This window comes from Charadrius vociferus, unplaced genomic scaffold (assembly GCF_000708025.1).
Source record: "Charadrius vociferus isolate BGI_N301 unplaced genomic scaffold, ASM70802v2 scaffold450, whole genome shotgun sequence".
Lineage (NCBI taxonomy): Eukaryota > Metazoa > Chordata > Aves > Charadriiformes > Charadriidae > Charadrius > Charadrius vociferus.
The window spans coordinates 4,375,687-4,399,646 of record NW_009646931.1 but is presented as its reverse complement, the minus strand read 5'-3'; the positions used below and the strand labels follow the sequence as shown (position 1 = coordinate 4,399,646).

The window sequence follows — 23,960 nt, the reverse complement described above, 5'->3', positions numbered from 1 at the left end:
CTAAATAGCAAGCATAATCTCAGGTATTTGTATAGGGATTTAAGAAATGCATGCCACTAATAGACCCTGTAAGACCTCACATCTTCATCAGATGATCAGATCTGCACAAGAGACTACAATGGAAGCAGGCTTTGGTAGGCACCAAATTCAGTAACAGAGCAGTATGCTCTACAGACCAACTGGTCGAAGGTATGAATTTTTCTTTGGTCTGCCTGAAGGTCTTTCCTAGATGGCAACACACTAAGAGACAGAGCCCAGAAGTTGCTTACAAATTTCTGAGGAAGCACAAACCTCCAGAGACAGAAGAAAGTTTTCAATACACACCTATGCCTCACACAGAGCCAGACGGCTTTGCAAATCGCTGCCAGTGCTGGTTTAGCAAACACATTGCCAGCTACCTCTAGGAAAGCCTGAAGAAAGAACCAGGGAACAAAACAAACCTCATCCAGTTTGCAATAAAGCTCACTGATGTCTATGAACAACAGCACGAGGAAAGCTAACCAGCTAGTCAGCACATTTATCATCCTAACGAGCCAATAATTCTTTGTGCACAACAGTAATAATCCTTAATCAGACCAAAAGTTCCCTGCAGCTGAGTAAACTGCCTCAGCCACTGCCTAACAGCAAACAGGGGAAAACAAAGACATCTTTGACTAAACCCTCCTTCCAGTTTCTAGCAGCCAGCAGTTTAAATGTATTTACTGAAGAACAAGTATTCTTTAAAGAAGAAACACTAAAGCTGAGGTCCCCATCATAAATAAAGCAGATTATCTTCCCCCACAGGCAACTGCATAGGAGAACAAAAAAAAAAATCAATTTCATTCACAGTTCATAACATTTCTCAAAGACTGGAACGACAGGCAGCAAAAATCTACTTCAGAATCTTGACTGGGTCCAATATGCATCAATGGACAACTTTACTGTAACTAACACTCAGGAAAGAGATCCAGCTTCTCTTACCAGTTAAGAGAGAAAAAGGCCCTGTACAAGGAAGGCCTCCGGTCATTCTCGATGAGGTACAGGAGCCCCATCTCCCTACCATAAACACAGGTACCCACCATACCAGCAGCAGACACAGAGGCCACATCCCTCATCACCAATAGATCAGAAAATCAGTGAATGACTCATAACTCCTTTTCCCTTTTGAAGAAGGATGGGAAGGGGAACCAGGAAGATTCGGGTTTCTGCCAATAAAGACAGGATGAAGAGGAGAAATTGCAGTGACTGCAAATCAAAAAGCATTGCCACGTCTGCATGCAGCAACCAGTGATTACGGTCATTGAAGCCAAGCTCTTTCAGCCCAACGGTGACAAACTGTCTCCAGCAGATACTCTTTTAATATCCAAAGCTTGCTAGAGCCTACTAAGGGAATGGGCAAGCGTAGTCCACAAACTTCTTAAGCCTTTAAGGAAGACTTCCTTGCTACTGTTTAATCTGCTCAAGCAGAAAAACAAGCGGGGATGTATCCTGGCAGTGGATTGTGGTTTACGTACGACAGAAGAAAAAGGCCAATGAACTACCAAAATTGCCATGGGAAAGGAACGGTCAAAGATGGAAAAAGATGCATTATTACATACTAGAGAATCAGATTTCATTCTGCTTTACATCCTCAAGCACTGAACAAAATGGAAGGGGGACAGCACAAAAGAATGCTTTCATACATTTTATGAAAGTAAAATATGAAAACCAAACTTTGTTTCAAGTGACATTTCCCAGGAAAATAAAAATCAAAAACTCAACTGAACACAGAGTTCCTCAGTGAGTGACTAAAGAAAGTGTTTCTTAAGGAGGCAAAAGAGGACCAACGCACTACTCATCTTTGCCATAAGTAAACATAACATAAAACAATCCAGTTCCTCCATGGAAACACCAAAGCTTCCCCACTTCCATATTGCCATGAAGGGCACACTGAAGTAACAGAGCAGGCAGATAACCATTTAAGCTAGGGGCTATGCAGACCTCTGACGCATCTCTGAACTATCAGAACAGATCACTGTAGAAGACTAGAACTGAAACCACAAGTATCAGATGGTTAAGGCTATGCATCTGAATAACATCAAATCCCAGCATCAAACATGCCAGACTGCAGAAACACAAACACATAGTAGTAGTACAGAGTAATTATGTTATGTGTATAGAGCCAGGACGGACAATACAGCAGATGCAAGAGAAGAAGCCACAAACTTAGAAAAGTAGTTACAAAGGCTGTAAAGGTGTTTCATTCTACGAAGCAAAACCACTGCTCAATTCCTGTTACCTCCTTTGCTCACAGCTCATTATAACCAGTGCTTCCGTTACCAGTTTCAGGTTATAACCTAGCAAAACAGAAGTACCAAGCATAACTATTATTTCTGCTTTCTCTAAAGAGAATTTTCTAAGTTACAACCTGTAAATTTCCCAAGTCTATACACTTAGTATCACACAATTCTTCTGTAATTACAGTATCTTCCCAAAGGGTTAATTACAGGGTGACACTTGTTACTAAACTGAATAAAGGGGGGAAAAAGTCTATGTCCCACTTTAAGAAATACCAAGGTAAAAAATTTTTCATTTAGTAATAAAAATGGCATATTCACATATCACCAAGCAATTAGGATAGGCAGAACATCCTTTTGATAGGATGTGAAAAAACAAAAAGGGAACAGACTACACCAAAGTGTCAAAGACAGTAAAAAAACCTGCAGGAGAGGGGAAGGAGAAAAAGTGTGTAAGGCACACAGGTAAGAAAGACTTCATTGCTGATATGGCAGCTCTCTCTTTAAAAAAAAAAAAAAAAAGAAACATTTTTATCCTCTCAAATTTAGATGAGAAAATGGCTTATTTCAACACATTGTGCCAGAATTAACTACATCGACATTTGGGTGCCTGTTCCAATACAAAAACTGACCTCTTGAATAGAAATCTCTATTTAAACTAATAAAAAAAGAAACATACCACCTTTGGCTCAAAATTGATAGACACCACCTTATTAAAAATGTGCTTTCCTAAGTCAGTTAAATATGGACAAAATCTCAGCTTTATAAATAATTTTGCTTTAGAGTTCTAAATTGCAAATTACTTACTATAAGAAATAGTACAATTCAAAAAATTCTTGAAGGGGGAATATCTCTCTCTATATAAGCTATGTTATAAATGTATGTGACATCACCAAGAGCAGTTGTGCTTTACGAACTGATGCTCCATAGTTTGAACAACGGAAGATACCTAAAGAACCAAAAAAACTATAAATAATACAATATTGGTTTTTCAATATGTGATCATAAAGAAAAAGTTTGACACAAAGTAAGTGAAACAGGTGCTTATTGCATAGATATATTTCTGCTGCTATAAAAGCACGATCTGGTGATGAAAATATTTTTACCTCATTCTGAAATACAATCACTGCTGCCAGAGTACTTTTAATACAAATGTAGACAAAACTTACCAGATTTAAAAACAATACCCCTGGATGCTATGCACTAAGACAATACTCTGTAAATCAGTTTATTTTCCACGTAGTGGACAAATCCAGTCAGTGTAATTGTTTTTCTGCATGTGAATAGTAAAATCAAAGTGCTTATTCTCCCACAAGAAATGCATTCCCTGTGAGAATACTGGGTCTTGCAATATCCCCTAAAGCTTTCAATTTAAAGGTTAGTTCTAGGAATTTGGAAGTGTAATATCAGGATCTTTTGCCATTAATAACGATGACTACACTAAAAATGGCAAAAGAGGAGTTATGTGTGGAAGAAGCAGAACAGTACAATAGTTCAATTAAGGAAAAGAGTTTTAGTGCACTTGCTCATTTTAGCCTACATGATACATTGCCCTTTTTGCGTACAAAGTGGACTCAAGGATTTCCACTGTAAGAAAGAAATGACTTGGCAAGCAAAACACTGTGTCAAGCTGCCCTTGTTTTCCTTATAGACTTGGACATTTTAAGACAGAAGCTTTGCAACACATTACACAATTCTTTGTTTTTATTATTAACTGAGAAAGTCTGATTTGTTACATTGTCATGTTGCTAGTCAGAAACGCTTCAGTGATGAAGAAAGTCAATGCTGGGTCAACGCAAGGCCTCTTCTAAACATTCGTTTACAAAGAAATTATAGTCATGTTCAACAAACCCAACACAACATTCATTGCTTCCTTCAGAGAAAAGTCCCATCATTCTTACTCTAGCCGGGTATGTTACTACATAAATTAGAAATACTTTTTGGACAACACATCCCCAATTTTCATGAGATCAAAACAGGCTCCTACAGATGTTACAGAAGTCTTCACACATCATCATCTGATGTATCACTGCTGCTCGTCTCAGAATCCTCATTCTCCAGAGTAGGTTTGAAAGTGCTGTTTTTCCAGGGGCTAAATTTATAACCACAGATGAGGCCATTTTTCAAAATGCCGTTTTTCCGAAGGCCATTTTTTTGTAACTGAAATGAAAAAACAAGATGTATTTAGAGAAAGAAAGAGCTAAACACAACGTGTTGCATTTCAACATCCTCTGCATCTTCACCTCTGGGCTACATTAGATCCACAGAACTACCTTTTCGTATATACACACAAAGGAAAACTCCCCTGAAAGCCTTCACTTTTGGGCCAGCCACCTGTCCCCAAGGGCCTTCAATTGTGCTAAGCTCCTGCAGTCAACGAGAGCTTACCCTCTTCTCACCCACTTCCTCAGACATCTTGCCCCAGTGATCCCTCCTCCCACATGGTCTCTCCTGCAATGCATTCCCTTTTTCCACAATGCTGCAAACATCCGTGCTAAGAAGGGCAGGGTCTGCAATAAGGAAGGGACCCAGAAGAGGAGAAGCAGCAGGGAGGAATGGGTACACCAATCTGTCTACCTGATGCAGCTGGAAAGTCAAAGATGCTGGAGAGAAAAGAAACAACTGATTCTACAACAAGAAAGGAATTACTACATTTCCACACATAGTGCAGATGCTGGGCAATAAGCCAAGCATTTAAGAGCTTAATATTCCAAACGCTCTAATTAATACAGGTGTAGCAAGACTTATGAGAACACCAAGTGTTCAGATTTAACACTGCACAAGATTCTCCCTTCCAGCTCCACCTCACTGATTTCATCAGGTATATACAATACTCCTAAAAAAAAAAAAAAAAAAAAATCAAGTCTAGATTGCCTTTTCAGACTTTTTTACTAGTGAATTAAATGTGTCTCAGTTTCCAACAGGGAAAATTCATATTTTGGAAAACCAAGGAAACTGCATAAAAACTTTGAGAAAATTCCCTTTCCTCAGGCTATGCTGAGGAACTGGAAAGCCTGTGCAATTCTTCTACCAGCAATGCTGAAACTACTCACAAGTACTCCCTTACCCTTCCCATGATATTTTGAGAACAGGACTTACCTACAATATGTACTGGTCCCCCTATCTTTTTAAAGCAACTGTTCTTCCAAAAGCACAATACCGAAAAGGCACTGAAACAACAACATCCCCAACTGCAGATCCTCCTCAAAGGTAGGCATTTAGGGTAGCCAACTACAAGTTCACAACAGAACATTAACTTCAAGTTACCTGTTCCCTAATGACTAGGAACTCCCTCATCTCATCCTCTGTTAGTGGAGCGCATGTTTCATCATTTTCACAGTCTTCCTGCCAGCCCATTTCCTTTAACAACCTTTAAATTAAAAAGGACAATATCAAAGAATTTACTACACAAAGTGAGACGTTTCAAGCTCTGCCTACGCATATGTGTAAATATATGTGCATAACGGATGTGCATTGGGCAAACTTGCAGGTGACCAATGACACCAACAACTGTTAAAAGCATAATAAAAGCCTGGAATTGTAGAAGGAGAAGGGGAGAACAGTACTACTGTGTTTAAACAAAGAAGTTAACAGGACAATAACAGAAACGGAAATTACACCCTCTGTAGTATTTGGACCAAACTGAACAACATGATAGCCAGGAACAATTCAGTCCTCAGGAAGCAGAAGAAATAATACACAATTCATCCAAAACTCTCTTATATTAGAACAGGTGTACTTGTATAGACATACAGAAAAAGACTCGCAATGCCAAATGAGGTTCAATGATAGTTATATTTTTGGCAACAGTAATTTGAGTTGAAAGTTTACTGCAAGCAACCTGGGATGTTAACATTATTATGTACAATGAAGTCAATAGCTACAGAGCTCCTGTTACGTAAATAAAATTTAGGGCAATGGCTAATTAACTTTTAAGCAACATTGTCTAAAGTTAGCAGGACTGCTGGCCATTTAAAGTGACACTAGACTTCTAGAATGATTTAAGAAGTGTGAACTACGTAAAAAAATTAAACTTCATATTAGCAAACTTGATACTAACTGGATGGCTGCATGTTGGAAACTTTTCCAGCAGAAAAGGAACCCAAGATACATTTTGTACAAGATATGCCAACACTGTTACTAGGTATGCGCAAATATCCTGTGAGTTAAGCTGGTCACTTCAAGTCCAACTTACCACAGAAAGACTTACTGTAACATCTGTTTACATGCATGGAGAGGTCACTGCCAAAGGGCTAAGACAGTACGGAGACACAACCTCTCTGGGATACCACAAACTAAAAACCCTATGAAGGCCATTCAGAGTCATTTGAATTGAAAAATTATAGCTAGATTTAACTCCCATCTTCTAGTTAAAAAAATCATCACCAGCAGCCTCTAGAGGTCAAAGATTTCTGTCTCCATAGCCAGTGTTGGAGAAAAAAAACCGAACAGATCAGGGTGCATTTCACTTTTTATACTCATGAAGGATAAGAAGTCATGAAACTTTCCTTTTTGTAGTACCTGCAGAGGAAAGCTCTCTAGTCCAATATATACAGAGAATCTATCACTAAAAAAAAAAAAAAAATAATTAAAAAATCTAGCTAATCTATTACTGTAATTCTGTAGCTGCCAGAAACAGTAAGAGTTTAACAGAGCTCATCTCCGGACTGAGTTGTGATTTCCCATCAGCATCATTCTCATCTCTACCTGTTGCTACTGCAGTTACTTTTATGAGATACTAGAACGGTTTCAACCATTTTTTGAAGTTACTTTCTCCCTTTCCAGTGCACTGTCCTGTGATATCACTGACAGTGTCAACTAGTCAGCTACGGAAATAATTAATTACTTTAACAATGAGGAAAAACTCACTGGAGATTTATGTAAGATGCAGCATTTAAAGTATTATTAATACAAACAGCGATTACATGCATTGTTCCTCCCGATCAAAATCAGAGGGATGAAGTCACTAGGCAGTTTGCTTTACTTCTTTATAAGGAAATACATCCAATCTTTACTAAAGCAAGTTTAAGTCAGTACACAAGTCTAGCAGAAACAAAGTATATTCCATGTTATATTAGTACATGTCTAGAAGTTAAATTTTGACAGTACTCATTAAACTTTTTATGTGTTCTCAGTTTTCAGGTCCTGACTTCTGAACTAGTAAGAATTTATGACATGCGCACTTACCACGAAGGAACACTTTTTATATTACATGAAGTAAATACCTGTGCTCCGCCTCAAGTGAGCTGGAAAGAACATCTGCCTGAGGGAAAGCTGAAGATCGAATGACCTGTTGAGATGTAATTGAAGCATTGCCATTCTCCTGCGAAATTTCATTTTCAAAGTTTTGGTTTATATCTCTCTCATGATGAGGACTGTTGCTGTTATGCAAGTTAAAGGAGTCATCCTTCTGTTAAAAAAATTATACATTACAAAGTTTAAAAGTAAATTCAGTTTACAAGTAAATGTCTGCAAGTGCTGCAATTCTGTGATTCAGTTTAGTTTAAATTAAGACACTATAGAGACACTATACAACTTTGTTGGTAATTCTGTTCATACTTCTAGATACTGCAATACCTGTATACTACAGAAATCTTAAGTTATGCAACTGATCAAGTAATATAGAAAGCAACTGCCATGCTCTGCTTCAAACTTTTTTCTACAAAGTTTCAAACATATCTTAAAATTTGAACTTATTTAAGCTGTCTTTCATACTTACAGAAATAATAGGTTATCTGTTGAACTTACAAACAATGTTCCTAATTAAACATCAGACCCATGTGTGTCAGAAATTTGAAAGCATGAGTTCTCAAGTTTACTTAGTGTAAGGGGCAGGTCACAGCCACCACACCTCAACCAGCAAATTCATCTGCCATAAGTTCAGAAAGACTGATACTGCTTTTTAAATTCAAACAACGTCCCGTACTCACACGCACTCACCAGAGCTTCTCTGGCTGTTGTTAACAGCCACTGTAACTTACTAGCCATGAAATAAGAACTAGGAAGGAAGTTTACTTAGAAAGCAAACTGTCAGGTTCCCTCAAATATTAAAAGTTCTTTAATCCTATAAACCAGAAATGTTTCTTTTTATTCTACTCATTCCGCAACCTGTAATTATTACTTAGTAATGAGCCAAATAGTATCAGAAGTCTTACCAACTGTAAAAACACAGAGGAGAGAGTAAGATCATTATGTAGTTAACACCATTTTGACAACAAAATCCCTAAACCAGGCACGTAACAGCATTATGCATAGCAGGAGGCAATCACTCAATCAGTCAGTTCTGCACCTGTAAGAAACCATACTTAGTGTGTCCAGGATCGAGATCATCATCGTCATTTCCCTCCAACTCAGTGTTGTCTGCTTTCAGAAATTTTAGAATGCTCAGCAAGAATTTCTTAAGAACAAGTATCTCAGTAAACATATATTCAGCTGTTAAATCACATGCCTGAAGAATGCATCTCAGATTATCAAACAAAATTGATTAAAATATTAAACAAGTTTAATATATACAGGGAAAAATAGCTTCTTCCAAGCATGATTCAACTGCTGATTATGATTTGCCTTGTTATTTCAGAGGTGAAATCTGTTAGTGCAGGTCTTAAAACCCCATCAACAAGATCATGTTCTGGAAGACTGCTGTGCAGTTATCTCCCCATCCACTCAGTTGCACACGTCTTCTACTGATGATCATTAAAATGAATGTTGGAAATAGGACAACAATTAGTTACATGATTTGTTTAACACCTTTTCATACCTGTTAGTGAAACAGCAAGAGTAGGGAACAGGAAGCACACACTCACCAGCAACTACTCCAGGCTATACGTTACACACACCTGTCCAAGGACATTACAACTTCCACTACTAAAAGCCTTTTTTTTTTTTTTTTTTAAATACACCTGCTTCTGAAAATCAGCTATGTGCAATGGGACAACCAAATGCATTTCACCTATGTATCATAAAGATATTATGAACTCAAGACAATTTCAGATCAGAAACCCCCACCAAGTTCATGTATTATTTTTGGAATTCTGAAGCTCAAGACAGTACTTCCCCATATCTTTCTAATCTTAAATCAAAATCTTCATGTATTTCTTAAACGCACATGAACAACATTACCCCCAACACCCATCTCAGAGTGCTCAGCCACAGAATACCTAACGGAAAGATGTAGATCTTTCTTAACTCACACATACAGCTAAGTCCCATTAAAGCAGATTTTATTTTGCCTGAAATAAGAACAGGGTCAGAAAAATCAATCTTACTTTTATGAACAACACACATTGGCATCATTTATTCTTTCACATCTCCGAATCTGAATAAACCTTCCTCAAAACCTCAGCATTTTTCTGACCGACTTGTAATTTATGATGGTTTTTTGTTTTGTGAAAACACTTTAAACAACTCATTTACAGTGATTACAGGTGATTACAGGCTTGTAATCACCTCATCCTGAATAATACAACACTTATGTGGACTTGGATTATTTATAATAGCTATGCTTATGGCTAGTTGGCAGCTGGTAGCACTGACAGAAATGTTCTCTGGTGCCACGCAAGCACTGCATAAACCAACCCAGATTGAGAAAAACCCTGACACATATTATAAACAGATAGTATAGGGCTCCAGGTTCTCAATTACGAAGCAAAACCAAGTTCTTTATATATGTATAAATTGAACTATTCCTCCTATGACTAGACCAAGAAAGAGAACTCCTGGCTATCTAAACACTCTTATTAGAAAGGAAATGGATTGAGAAGCAGAGCCAAATTTTTCAATTGTTTTATGAGATAACTAACAGCCAAGGTATGAAACACCACGCTATACAAGTCTGTGGGGCTGGATGGGATCCATCCAGGGATACTGAGGGTGCTGGCAGATGTGCTCAAAAAGACACTCTCCATCATTTATCAGTAATCCTGGCTAACCGGGAGGTCCTTGTTAACTGGAGGTTAGCAAATGCAACATTTACAAGAAGGGCCAGAAGGAAGATCTGGAGAACTACAAGCCTGTCAGTGTGACCTCAGCACCTCAGGAAGGTTATGGTACAGAGCAGCTTGAGTACCATCACATAGCACGTACAGGACAACCAGGTGATCAGGGCCAGTCAGCATGGGCTTAGGAAAGGAACGTCCTGCCTGACTAACCTGATCTCCTTCTATGACAAGGTGACCTGCTTAGTGAACAAGGGAAAGGCTGTGGATGTTGTTTACATGGACTTCAGTAAAGCTTTTGACATGGTTTCCCACAGCATTCACCTGGAGAAACTCATGGCTTGGATGGGTGTACTCCTTCCTGGGTAACAGAGTTGTGGTGAATGGAGCTAAATCCTGCTGGAAGCTGGTCACAACTGGTGTTCCCCAGGGCTCAGTACTGGAGTCAGTTCTGTTTAATATCATTATCAACGACCTGGACAAGGGGAACGACTGCACCCTCAAGAAGCTTCCAGATGACACCCGGTTGGGTGGAATTGTTGATGTGCTTGAGGGTAGGAAAGCTCTACAGAGGGATGTGGACAGACTGAATCGACGGGCCGAGGACAATGGTATGAGGTTCAACAAGGCCAAGTGCCAGGTCCTGCTCTTAGGTCACAACAACCCCATGAAGCACTACAGAACCTGTGGAAGAGTGGCTGGAAAGCTGCCCAGTGGACAAGGACCTGGGGGTGTTGCTTGACAGACCTGACACGCCAGAAGGCTGTGCTGGCATACAGCGAGACCTGGACAGGCTGGAGAGTTGGGCAGAGAGAATCCTGATGAAATTCAACAAGGGGAAGTGTAGGGTGCTGCATCTGGGGAGGAATAACCCCATGCATCAGTACAGGTTGGGGGCTGACCTCTTGGAGAGCAGCTCTGTGGAGAGGGACCTGGGAGTCCTGGTGGACAACAGGATGACCATGAGCCAGCAATGTGCCCTGGCGGCCAAGAAGGCGAATGGCATCCTGGGGTGCATCAAGAAGAGTGTGGCCAGCAGGTCGAGGGAGGTCATCCTCCCCCTCTACTCTGCCCTGGTGAGACCGCATCTGGAGTACTGTGTCCAGTTCTGGGCTCCCCAGTTCAAGAAAGACAGGGAACTGCTGGAGAGGGTCCAGCACAGGGCAACGAAGATGATTAGGGGATTGGAACATCTCTCCTATGGAGAAAGGCTTAGGGACTTGGGTCTCTTTAGTCTAGAGAAAAGAAGATTGAGGGGGGATCTTATTAATACTTACAAATACTTAATGGGAGGATGCCAGGGGGATGGGAGTAGTCTTTTTTCAGTGGCGCCCAGTGATAGGACGAGGGGTAATGGGCATAAACTTGAACATAGGAAGTTCCATCTTAACATGAGAAGGAACTTCTTTACTTTGAGGGTAGTGGAGCACTGGAACAGGCTGCCCAGAGAGGTGGTGGAGTCTCCCACTCTGGAGACATTCAAAACCCGCCTGGACGCTGTCCTGTGTAACGTGCTGTAGGTGACCCTGCTCTGGCAGGGGGGTTGGACTAGATGATCTCCAGAGGTCCCTTCCAACCCTAACGATTCTGTGATTCTGTGAACTGGGGTTGTTTAGTCTGGAGAAATGGAGGCTGAGGGGAGACATTAGCAATCTCTACAACTACCTGAAAGGAGGTTGTAGAGAGGTGGGTGTCAGTCTCTTCCCCCAAGTAAAAAGTGATAGGACAAGAGGAAATGACCTCAAGTTATGCCAGGAGAGATTTAGATTGGATATTAAGAGAAAGTTCTTCACAGAAAGGGTTGTCAAGCATGGGAAGAGGCTGCCCAGGGAGGGGGTTCAGTCACCATTCCTGGAGGTATATAAAGGATGTGTAGATGTGGGGCTTAGTGACATGGTTTAGTGGTGGACTTGGCAGTGTTAGGTTAACAGTTGGACTCGAGGATCTTAAAGATCTTTTCCAACCTAAACAACTCTATGATTCTGTGATTGGTTTAGTTTACTAAGTTTAATTTATACTTTTTATTGTCTTTACACAGATGTACGTCAGCTATTAACACATATGAACAGATACTGTAGAAAGGAAAAAAGAAACTACTAAGAAGCACTGGAGGAAAAGTAGAACTTGGAACAACATTTTAAATTGATCAAAACATAATTCCTCTCCTTCATTTAGAGATACAAGACCATGACTTAACAGCTGTTTACAACAAAATAAGAAGTAGTTTATGGTCCACCCTAAAGCTACTACTGCTGATTCAACAGTAGATGTGAATAAAACTACCTTCTCTTGCCCAGCATGATTCTCGTCTTCATGTTCCTCTTCTACTCTGTCTTGTTTCAATGCTTTCAAAAATTCACTTTTCTTATCAGCACGCATTCTTGTCAATTTTGTTAAACGAGGCTGACCAACTTTGTCAACAGGCGATGAAGAATTTGACCGATTACACTGATGTAGAGAAAAGAAAGAATGTTAGAAGTTCATTCATTTAGAAAACTTTCCATGAAAAACAAAAGGACTCCCTGGCACCTGTAGTTTCAGGTTTCACATATATTCACAGTCAAAAGCAGAGGGAGTTGTATTTTAGTATATATAGTTCTTACATGTAAACCCAGAGATGCCAGTTTATGGAGCAATGCTAATGAACAGTGGACCTTCTGAAGCGTACCACACCATTAGCAGTTTTGAAGTTTAAACCTCTTACGTTATACTTCCTAACGCACCATTTTCACTCCAAATCAAATCGACAAAGCAAATTGTGCAGTACTTAATGGCCAGTGATATGCCTTGCTTATTTCTCACACACTGACTTCCAAAAAAAACTTATTTAATACAATACTGCATAAAATTTACTGATCCCCTTATCTACCCAAATTAAACTTTTTATAGATTTGATAGAAACTACAGACATTGCTTTACCTCTTTCACTGAATTTTGTGATACAGCAAATGCCTTGGCAGTTGATTTGAAAGGACCGAAATTGCCAGCACCATATTGAGATTCATGAGGCAATGGATTCCCAAATTTATTTTCTTTTGCTTGGCTTTTCCACTGTGCAGGCTAAACAAAAATTTAAACAGCAATTTAAAGAGTCATTAACTACCAGAGCACTATTTCCAGGAATCCTATTTTGATTAAGCAAAAGCAAATCATAACTACAACGATAATTTAGTGCAAACACCTGTTTACTTGTAGAAAAGAGACTGTTTATAAGCAATTCATCCACTCACAAATACTGTTTACACTTCTTAAAGAAAGACTAAAATTTCAAAACAATTAAGACCCTCATATCTGAGGTATTAAGAATAAAAATGTGAGTCTTCAAGAGCTGAAAATATTGTTTATAATGTAGCATGTTAGAAAGTTAAGGACTACTCCATCATATGGTCTCAAGAGGACAAAAAACATTCCTGAAACAAAAATCAAGAGATGAACATGGAAAGTTGCATTTGGAAAGGGACCAGAATGACACTAATAGGTTGCAACATCATCTCAACATCAACAAAGTTGTTTCCATTCACTTTTGAGGTGTGCTGCACATAGCTAGAGTTGAAAGCGTAATACTCTAGGAACAATATTCTCAGGGGTGAAATAAGCACATTCAGAATTACAGCATGATTTTTCTCAGCATGTTGTTCATGCCACTGGTATCCAAGACTCACCTTTGCGGGTGGAGTAACAGGTTTAGGGACTAATCCTTTATAAACACTTGTGCTAGTTCCATCCCTTACTGGCTGTGAATGAAGACCTCCTCCTACTGGGAATCCAGATATCTGCAGTTCTTTTTTACTACCCTTTTTAATGACCAGCATTCTTGGAGATCTAGATTTAGGATTCAAAGGGTACTCTGGAAAAAAAAAAGAAATACGCGCGTGTGTGTATATATATCTATATATATGTGTGTGTGCACATGTGTATACAATCTTAAGTTTCTAGTTCATAAGGTAATAGATAGCCATACAGTCCAAAGCAAACAGGCATAAATCAGGAAATTCATCCAGTATTAGTTCCATAAAATACACACGTACAAACCTGGATGAACACAGGTTCTGTTCCATTTTCTACAACCACCCTTTGTAAAATATTTCTCTTGGCAATTTCAAAGAAAACAGATACACAGTTTGCAAATTGAAAATCCAAATACTATTAGTTGTTGACAGTTACCTCATGTTCAAAAGGAATTATGGTTTTCATATTTCCCTTTAAGGTTACTAAAAGAATAATTACTTATATATTTATTAACAGCTCAGTTTAGAGCCAAATGCTCCACACTGAGGCTCTATAAACATAATCCAAGGGATGTGCACTACTGTAGACCATGGCAATGTCCAGCTTCTCTACCTCCATGCCTCAGGTGGGCGTAACAGAACATCTGAAGCTTACATTTCCATGTTCAGGAGAGCTCTAATTTAGAGACACACAGTCAGCTGCTATACTAAGTAACTGACAATAGTTTTAAAGAACACCTATTTTAAAAAGTTCTAAAATTTTCAAAAAGTGAAAAAATAATTAAAGTATTTTTTGCACATGTGTTCCAATGCTGCATTAACACCCTTTTCCAAGACTATCTCCTCTCCCTGCAAGCTCTTCTACTTCATGTGCAGTCTCGTCATATCCCACATTTAAAAGAACCTATCTTAAAAGCGTAAGTGACAAAACACTCATGATAACTGTATACTTAGCTCTCATTAAACTTTATGAAAAGACCTTTTTATAATGCTCACATACTCCCGTCACAGATATACAAGTTAAAATGGAATCTAACAGAAGCATATATTTTCAACAGGCATTAGAAGAAGATGGCAATATTCCTCCTCTCCTGAATATTGTTTACTTTAAAAGGGAATAATAATAGCTTTAATTTCAGTTTTTCAATTACAAAACAAGGTTTGCAATAGCAGAGCTGAGATACCAAGCTGTAACGAGCCACTGCACTGTGGCTTACAGGTTGGACTAGATGATCTTTAAAGGTCCCTTTCAAGACAAACCATTCTATGATTTTATGTAGCTAACAGAGCTGTTCCTTTCTTTGCATAGGAAAAGTGATATCCAGAAAGCCTGGAAAGCTTCCTCTCCTTCAGATCAAACTGAGCCACACCATGCAGCAGCTACAGCCAGAGCACTGCAAAGGTAAAACACTCAAATTGCTATGTAGTTTTTCACAACTTGGTTAGGAAAGAATTTAGTTATTGTTGATCTTTTATTGAAAGATAACTGTATTTCCTGGCTTTTGCATGAAAGCTGCTAAACACACAAAACGAGAAAGTTCTCAGTAATCAGATATTTATATCGAGGGGGTGGCCTACATCTACCTAAGAGTGCAGAACATACCAGTATGAGAAAAAGAATCAGCAAATTAAAGTACCGTTTAAAATGAGCGACAAGCTTCAGATCTCAGCATTAGCAACAGTTTTAGTAGTAGCTTTTATATTTAATTAAAGCTATTTCTTCATAAGGAAAATTATTCTTATTTTGAGTAAGTTTATTACTTTAAAACCTGTGCAATCTAAAGCTGCCACCTTCTTCAGGGTGAACAATTCACTACATAAAGCCCACAGAATTGTATCGTGGCAGCCAAATTTAATCAGGTAGAGTTGAGAAAACAATCCCAGACGAAAGTCCAGTTGAATGCCAACTCTTACGATTGGATCTGTTACAAGTAATTTGTAAACACAACCAACACCTTAAGACGTTTCCTTCCAGGAAGCGACCTTAAACCTCTGCAAACTAACCTACTCTTTCCAGCCTTTCTAGGGTTCTCTCCAAACTCTTCCAACAGCTCTAATCAGTCAGAAGCATTCTTTTACAAAGTCTTCAGCTAGCAATCACATGACTAGTTTAGGTGACCCACCTGCATTGCATTTCCTCTTGAAAACAAAGGCAAAGATAGATCCTTGACATCTTTACAAAAAAGATGTATATTTTTTCTGAGAAAGAATCCTAGTTGTGGCTGCATCTACAGACCAACAGATGAATATTCAAATAGAAGCATTACCTCTCTAACAAGAAGATACTTACATTGTAATAATATTGAAGTTTCCCCAATTTCAATCTATACCTTTGAAACTGAAATCTATACCTTTATAATTGTAAGAAAAAATTCCTATGTTTCAAATAAAACAACTTCAGATGTCTTGTATTTTTTACATTTAAAAGCATCAAAAATACTCACCCCACACACCCGCAGCTAAAGATTTATTCTGGTTTGGTTCTCTCTCATATTGGGGGTTCAAACATGGCTGAAAGAAAGTTTTGTTATTATTAAAAAATAAGTCTTGAATTCTGCGACCAATGAAATAAAGAATCAGAATAGTATCAGCAGTATAACCTCTGCTGCCTAAGACTTTTAAATGGAGACAGACAACAGACTTCCCCCTGCAACCCAAACAGGTCAATGTTCACTTGTCTCTCTTCTCCAACAAAACATCTCAGGTAGTTCATTACATGAACTGTCCAGAGAAATTAAAAAGCAGTGATATATGGTTCTTCAAAGAGGAAGTTCACCCTTCCTCTTACATCCTACAATTTTAGTTGAAACGTGGGACCTCAAAGGGCCACTGGCAGAAAGATCACTTTGTTAGTACTTCAAGTTTCCATGAAGGTAACTGTAGAATTTAATACATACACCTACCATAGTGAGCTGGAACCCAATTGTAGTTTCACTTAAATACTTAAGTGACAATAATAAACACAGAATAACAAAAACTGACAAAAATTGGATATAAAAGGAAAAACAAGTTAGCGGAGACATGACTAACACCCTCTTACCTATGGGAAAGGTGATCCCTTATATGATGATCTGAAACTGGTGAAATCTCATGAAGTAACTTGTAATGGACAAAATGGCACTTGCAGAAACAATGAAACCTTGTTTATTATAATTACAATTAACTTACAAAATCCTCAGCCTCAAACTGTTTGGGTACTTCTTTGTCTTCCCTTTTCCCAGTTTCATTATCAGGTACTTTGTTTTCATGCAGTCTTTGGCCTTTTCCACAGTAGAAAGTGCTGGTACGCGCACGGGAACTTCCGCCACGGTATCCCCCACGATGGTTTATATTTTCTGTACCACTTCTGCCTTGTGAACGCCAACCATTCTTCTCTTTTCTCCCAAAATGCCCTTAGCGTTTTAAATTTTAAAGACATGTAATTACAAACAATTTTACAAGAATATTTTTAAAATTATTAGAGAAGTTAAGTCAGCAGCCCTATACTCTGGAATATGATAGCACAGTAAACTTAAGTTTTCATTCACATAAGCAACAGGAAAGAACCTAACAAAACAGTGCCAGAGAAAGAGGATAGTAGTCCAACTTTAAGACAAGTCAACCTCCTTTTCTGGTTTCTCATTTACATGTTGTTAGCTAGAATATTAATTTGACACTCTTATTCTTCAGAAGAGAGAAATACACCTGGACTCACACTACTTTAACCAACCTTCAGTCATCACATCCTCTCCCAGAAAACCTGTCTTTCCATTACCTCCATTTTACTACAGAATAAGAATTTAGCATAGGAGAGCTATTATCACCAGACTTTTTTCTAGCTAGAGTGCTACAAAGCAATGATGTAAATGCATTCAAAATGTTTCATGAAAGCTAAATTATACCTCCATTAGGCCTTCCAGTATTAGAATCAAACCCATCTGAAGAGTTGTGTCTTCTGCGATGTGCTTCACAGCGATTCTCTATCCACGACAAATTTTCAGAATGTTTCTCGAAGTTCAGTGATGACTGCAAAGGAGCACAAGTGGTAGACCTGAGACATCTGATTAATAATAAAACTGAATTATCAGAACTGTAAAATGCATATCACTCATGGTATATACAATTCATTTTTAAAAGGACTTCAAATGACAGACAATGCAGCAGTCCTCAGGTATGCATATGTTCAGACCTGTGTCACCACCTCCCATGCTAGCAAAGTGGAAACTATTATCTTCTGCTCCAGGACACTGAAACAGTACTGAGGACCATGCCTGTGACACAAGGTAAAAAAACCAAGTGTCTAATTTGTTTTGGCAGAACAGAACACAGGTGACATGCATGCCACCAGAAGAAAAATAAAATAATAAAAAAGTAAGAAAGGACAGGAGATAGTTTCAAAGGCAGAGAAGTAGTAGTCTGGGATCTTAATTTAGGTAGTCAGAGATGACACGTGCATCCCATAGAAAGCAAGGAGTCACTTCCACCAGAGGCAGCTGTACCCAAAAAAGGCCCAATTAGTCCTGTCATTATAACTCAGTAAGGCAAATGCAACCAGTTATGAAATACAAATAAAACCTAGAGTCAAAAGTGTACAGATTCAAAGTGTATTTCAAATTATCAGCTGGTCATTTTCAAATTTCAAATTATCAAGTGAGCATAGGAGACATTGTAAAGAAATAAATCCTTAATATATCAGTAGGAAGGACTTTATAAACTGAAACCTTACATTGAGAAAAGCATTCAGAAATCAAAATACACCCTGACTGGAACTCAAAGGGCACTCAACCAAAAAAGATCACATCTTACAGCAGCTGTCTTCCCTATTACTTCTATCTGGCTTCACTATTTTAACACAGTAATACTTCTTTTGCTGTTACATCTTTAAAAAATCAAGAGTAAATTTTCAATTTTAATTCTGCAGAAGTAGTGCTTAGCCTCACAGTTGTTCACACCACACATCTCCCAGTGAGCGACAGCAGCGGGCTGTGTTACCCAGCACCTCTCTGCCATGCAGCCAGCCATCAATGGCCATGAAGCAAAGCCCCTTTAACCCCAGCAGACTTACTGTGCACATATATGTCCATCGTATTGCACGTGCACGAGGGATCCAATACACCCCAGGGCCAAAAGAGCTACAAGTGCATAAATGTATAGCTGTGTGGAAACGTACTGTGTCAGCAAACTAAGCTTAATGATTCCAGGGAGTATCAACTTTACTGCACCCAAAGTACCAACTTTGCTGCCTGAAGCTCACTCCCTTTCCAGACTGAGTAACATTCAGGAAAAAAAGTACAGCAGAAATTGTGTATGCCTGAAAATAAAACTCCAAGTTTATTTCAACAGATATTATCCACCAATGTCTAATCAAGCTATATTAATATTTAAAGTACTCCACTGATCAAAGTGAGAAGAAAAAAAAAAAAAGGGAAATCAGTTGTTGAGAGTTGTTAATTGTTTAGCTAAAATAAGTAAAATTTAATTAGAATAAATCACTTAGGGTTATAACATGGTCTGGTTTATGTTGTTTGCCTAGTGCCACTTATTCAGCATGAGTAGCTAGATTTGCTGAAGCCTTAGGCCACAACAGTATTAGTTTTCTTAGTAATTTTCCTAGCAGCTGGTACAGTGCTCTGTTTAGCCCTTTAGTATGAGAAAAATGTTGATAACACTTTGATGTTGTTGCCAAAAATTCAAAATTCAGTGCTTAAAATTCAAACTCAGGTAAGCAAGATATGTTTAAAATACAAAGCATGTATTTCCAAACCGTACAGAAGTCAAATGAAAACAGATTTCCCTGTGAAGTGAGTTAATTCCTTGACAAACTTGGAGAGAGAGGAAAAAAAAAAAAAAAAACCAACAACAGAAAACCTCAAGAAACTATCAGAAGATCTCTGTTGTTCAAAAACTATCATAACGCATCTCAATATTTAAGTAAAAAATAAATCCTTATAAACAAATTCTAATAAGCCACCAAAAATTTCAAAAGCTCCAGATCTACTGATCATAGGCAAAATTTTAGAAGATAGGTTCATGTGTTCATTTGCAGATGATAACCTTCTACCACTGCCTTTGGAGCTTGACTTTCTTTTTTTTCTATGAACTGTGAAGAACAATCACATTTTCACAAACTATAATTGACAGCATTTTACATATAGAGTTTGAGTTGCACATGATATAATGAATCTAAAGTCTCTAAACTGTGTGCAAAGATCATGCAGTTTGCATTTTGCCCCACATGATGGAGCTAACAGTCCATAAAGCCTCTTGTTGCAGAGATGACTGTAAACTTTGTCATCAACAGGAAATCTATTGGCCATTTCTGGAAGTTGAGAAATTATCTGACTAGGTTCAGACAGCCAGGAAAGACAGTAACAGATTTTGGAAATATAAGAAGTAGTTTTATTCCTTAATATGCTCTCTTCACATGCTGTTCGCGTGTCTTTTAATCCAATGGTGATTTTTGCTCTGGGGTCTTCTAACACCTTATTGGATTCTTTCTCAGTGTCCAGGCAGGCAGGCTGTTGACTGCTCTTATCTGGTTGATTTGCAGTCTCTGCTGACGGTTGGAGCCTCCTTATCTTCTGGTTGACGCTTCTTGTGCACCTGCGCCCACTGGCAGAACATGGGAAACCGAAAAGTCCCAGACTTTGGAAAAATGCTACCACAACACCACTGTGTTATCAATGTTTTCCTTATACTAAAAGACTAAACACAGCAATGCACCAATTGCTCGGCAAATTACTAAGAAAATGAACTTCATTGCAGCCTAAAGCTTCAACAGATCTAGCTACTCATGCTAAGTTAGGCAACCAGCATAAATCACACTATATTATAACCCTAATAAATTTATTCTAATTAAAACTTACTTAAGTTAAACAACTAGTATGTCTTAACACATATTCCAAGATGGCTTCACTATTCACAACATGTTCCTATTTCCATCTGCCCAACTGCTGCAATACTGCACCGACACGAATATAGTAGTTTCAGACTTGAACAAAAGCTACCGAGCAATGGATACCCACATATTTAGGTGAACTTTGCTATACAAAGTGACAGGGAGATGATATAAAATCTTATCCTTAAGAGGACATGATCAGCAACAGGTGAGATGGATTTCAGTCCAGCTGTAATCTGTATCAGTCACATTACTAAAGATCATTCATGATGCCAGCTTCCTGGCATCAGGTTTTCCTAATGCTAGCTTTTACCTAGGTCAGGAAAAGCCTCAGCTACCCAGGTTTGAGGGGGGAAACCAAGCTCCTAAAGATGCAATTCCTAAAAGCGCCTCTTCAAGGAAATAAAAACTGAGCAGGCAGAGTTCAGTTTCTCCTTATCAAGTGTAAGTGTTGTTCATACCCCAACGCCATTCTGCATGAAACACGAGACACCTTGCCTTCCTCACCCTATCCTCTCTCTTCATCTCCATCCCTCTTACCCGCTCTTCTCTTCAGCTGCTCTGTTGATAAATGGGAAGCAGAAATAACAATCTGTTCTAGGAAATGGAGGGGACAGGGGGCCACAATATTTGAGACCCGTCTTGTGTATCACAGAATGCTGATCATTGAGGGAGGAGGTAATGAAAGAATATAAGCTGCATTTCAAACAATGAAGAACAAAGACTATAATGGAGAAAGCGTACAGCTACTGAGTTTTTTGAAGAGATGAAAGAAGGTCTATCTAAACTCCTTAAGGCAAAGAATCATGGAAGAGAACAGGATCCACAACATATGCTTGCACTGAAGTTTCCCACAATTCAGGAATGAGGTGACAAATACAACCCATAGCTCAGATATATCCCAGTGGTACTGGAGTAGTTCTGGAACTTTCTTTTATCCTGCTAAATTGACACTCTGAGCATGCAGGTAAAGCTCTTCCTCCACCTTTTTGAAATATGTTGTGAAGATTGTTTTGTAATTTGTGACATCATATTAAACTAAGCTCTGATTACTTTTCCAATTGAAAATAGATTAAATTGGAAAAAGCCAATCAAAAGACTTCAATATATCAGAAATCAAGTAGAATGAAAACAACTGGACCGCAGGAACCATCCTGGAAGAGATAGGCCTGATGTCTCCAGAACAGCAACTGAGAGTGGCTAATACACTACACTAAACAAGGAAACTAGCAAGGTCAGTGCAGAAGAAAGATAATAAACAGAGCAATATGAATAAAAACATTCAGTGATCTGACTAAAAAAACCCACATGCCTCTGTGTGTAGACAAAGCAATGGGAGCACAACTAATACTGATAGCTAACTGTGTATTTAACAATAGCAAAGCCCATTTCCATAAGTTTATAAAAGCTAAACATTTCCCATGGACATGAAAGATGGCAAGAAACTTACATAAACACATTAAAGTAAGGCAATGCCACTATCATAGCTGCAGATGCACGGATATTGCACTCAAAAGATTACAATGAAGAACACAGGTCTACAAATAGAGAAACAGCTGACAGGAGTTTGAACATCCAGTGGTGCCTCTGCTTCTGCATTCGTACAAACTAAGAAAGAGCAGAAGGATAGGCCAGAAAAAAAGAAATGTTTATGAGATAGTTTTATGACTTCCTAAGAATATTCACAAATCCTAAGGATTCAGAGATTGCTATTTCCTGTTTCCAAGCTAACTGTATAAAGCCAGTAACAGTAGTCTATATGAAACAACCAGGGTGAAGAGGCATAGCTATTTGAAAGTGCCACAGTCCACCAGTACTAACAAGCATCCCACCGGCAACTGAAGAGCCATTTCAGAAGGTCTATTTCAAAGGCAATTTTTTTTTAATCACTTGGATGATAAAATAACACTTCTGTAAAATTTATAGGACAGAGAAAAATCAGAAGCAAGAACACCAATCAAAAACATGCCTCTGTCTTGGTGCTTCTAGCACAAAATACAGTAACTCATTTTAAACTCCTGATGAAGGCAATCTTAATCCAACAACAGCTCTGATAACATGGCCAGGCACATGCTTACTTCCATAAATTCAGCTGCTCAAGAAAAAAACTCTATTGGAGGTATGAGCTTTACAACTACGGTACAACTACTTAAATCATGACAAGACGACTTGCTAGGCACCATCTGTTATCACCCTACTCATAAAGAGATTTGCATTTTTACTATGATTGAGGTTATGATATTTAGACTTCTCTAACAATGAGAGTGCCTGTTCAAAAGAACAACAAAGAACATACCTTTGTTGATGATGGTGGAGTAGGAAAATTAAGCCAGGCTGGAGCAAAGTCATGCTGCGCCATTTAGGTCCAGTCTCTCCGAATCAGTGAAACAAGGCTTCAGCACCTCATGGCAAGTCCCTGTAATTGGAAAAACAAGAAATGAGTACTTTTCAGATCCTTATGTCACAAGAGGATGACACTTGTGGTGTTCTGACCATTATTTCCCTCTTGTTTTCTGGTATTATTTTCTCACACAGACCTGGTTTAAAATCTAACTATCCTCATGTCATTTATAGCACCACATTTGTGCTTTTTTTACCAAACTGTCACACTAATCAAATCTATCGCAGGTAGCAATGAATATACAACCATAACATTCCTTACCTTGTCTCCTCTATACATTGGATGAAGCATCTTGTGTAAGGTCTGATCCAGAAAGATGTGGCAAAATTAGCTTGTTGAAATACTTTCTGGTACTATATAGAATGGATTTCAGGAGCTATTTCATTAGCTTCCTAGAAGCAGCTGATTTTTTTAATTAGTCACTAACAGTGAGTCTCAGAGGCCATACTGAGGTTCCTTACGAAATAACTAGATGCTCAGGGCCACCAAAAACTGCGTATTATCTCTGGGTTCAATGAAAACAGAGTCTACATGTCCGGAAACAGTGTCAAAATCCAGTATTTTTTTTTTTTTTTTTTGGAAATGGGCAAAGGAAAGTAATTGCATAAATTTAAAACCCAAGAATACTTTTTCTACCTTATGCTCTCCCAACAGGTAGCAAAACATCTGTCAATATGCAAGAGAATGCAAGATAGTGTGAAATATATTACCTGAAGCTGAACCGTAGCACAGAAACGAAAGAAATGGATGAAACACTGCCTGAAT

The 23,960-nt window shown here is 38.5% G+C and overlaps 1 protein-coding gene across 4 annotated transcripts; it reads right to left on the bottom strand.

Moving 5' to 3' along the window:
* Window positions 1-3,763: 3,763 nt before the first annotated feature.
* GPBP1 (GC-rich promoter binding protein 1) lies at window positions 3,764-23,153 on the bottom strand. Of its 4 annotated transcripts, none has more exons than XM_009894699.1 (10): window positions 23,089-23,153; window positions 17,799-17,941; window positions 17,086-17,309; window positions 16,362-16,428; window positions 13,852-14,036; window positions 13,109-13,249; window positions 12,473-12,637; window positions 7,481-7,665; window positions 5,523-5,625; window positions 3,764-4,415 (listed from the first exon to the last, which is right to left on the bottom strand). In XM_009894699.1, exons 1-10 carry the CDS (start codon window positions 23,151-23,153, stop codon window positions 4,260-4,262), a joined length of 1,434 nt encoding a protein of 477 aa, XP_009893001.1. In that variant the 3' UTR covers window positions 3,764-4,259. The 4 variants fall into 4 exon arrangements, with proteins under 4 accessions (XP_009893001.1, XP_009893002.1, XP_009893004.1 ...); XM_009894700.1 differs by having other exon boundaries at window positions 17,799-17,922; window positions 23,091-23,153; XM_009894702.1 differs by having other exon boundaries at window positions 3,962-4,415; window positions 12,473-12,600; window positions 13,099-13,249.
* Between the last annotated feature and the right edge of the window lie 807 nt (window positions 23,154-23,960).

What these genes read in the sequence shown, in the direction of transcription:
- GPBP1 (XM_009894698.1), bottom strand. Translation starts at nt 23,153, where the DNA reads ATGGCGCAGCATGACTTTGCTCCAGCCTGGCTTAATTTTCCTACTCCA. An exon ending in CTCCACCATCATCAACAAAG is followed by an intron (nt 17,923 to 23,090) that starts GTATGTTCTTTG and finishes GCTCCTTTGCAG; the next exon opens with TCATCACTGAACTTCGAGAA. An exon ending in CACAAAATTCAGTGAAAGAG is followed by an intron (nt 12,638 to 13,108) that starts GTAAAGCAATGT and finishes TCTCTACATCAG; the next exon opens with TGTAATCGGTCAAATTCTTC.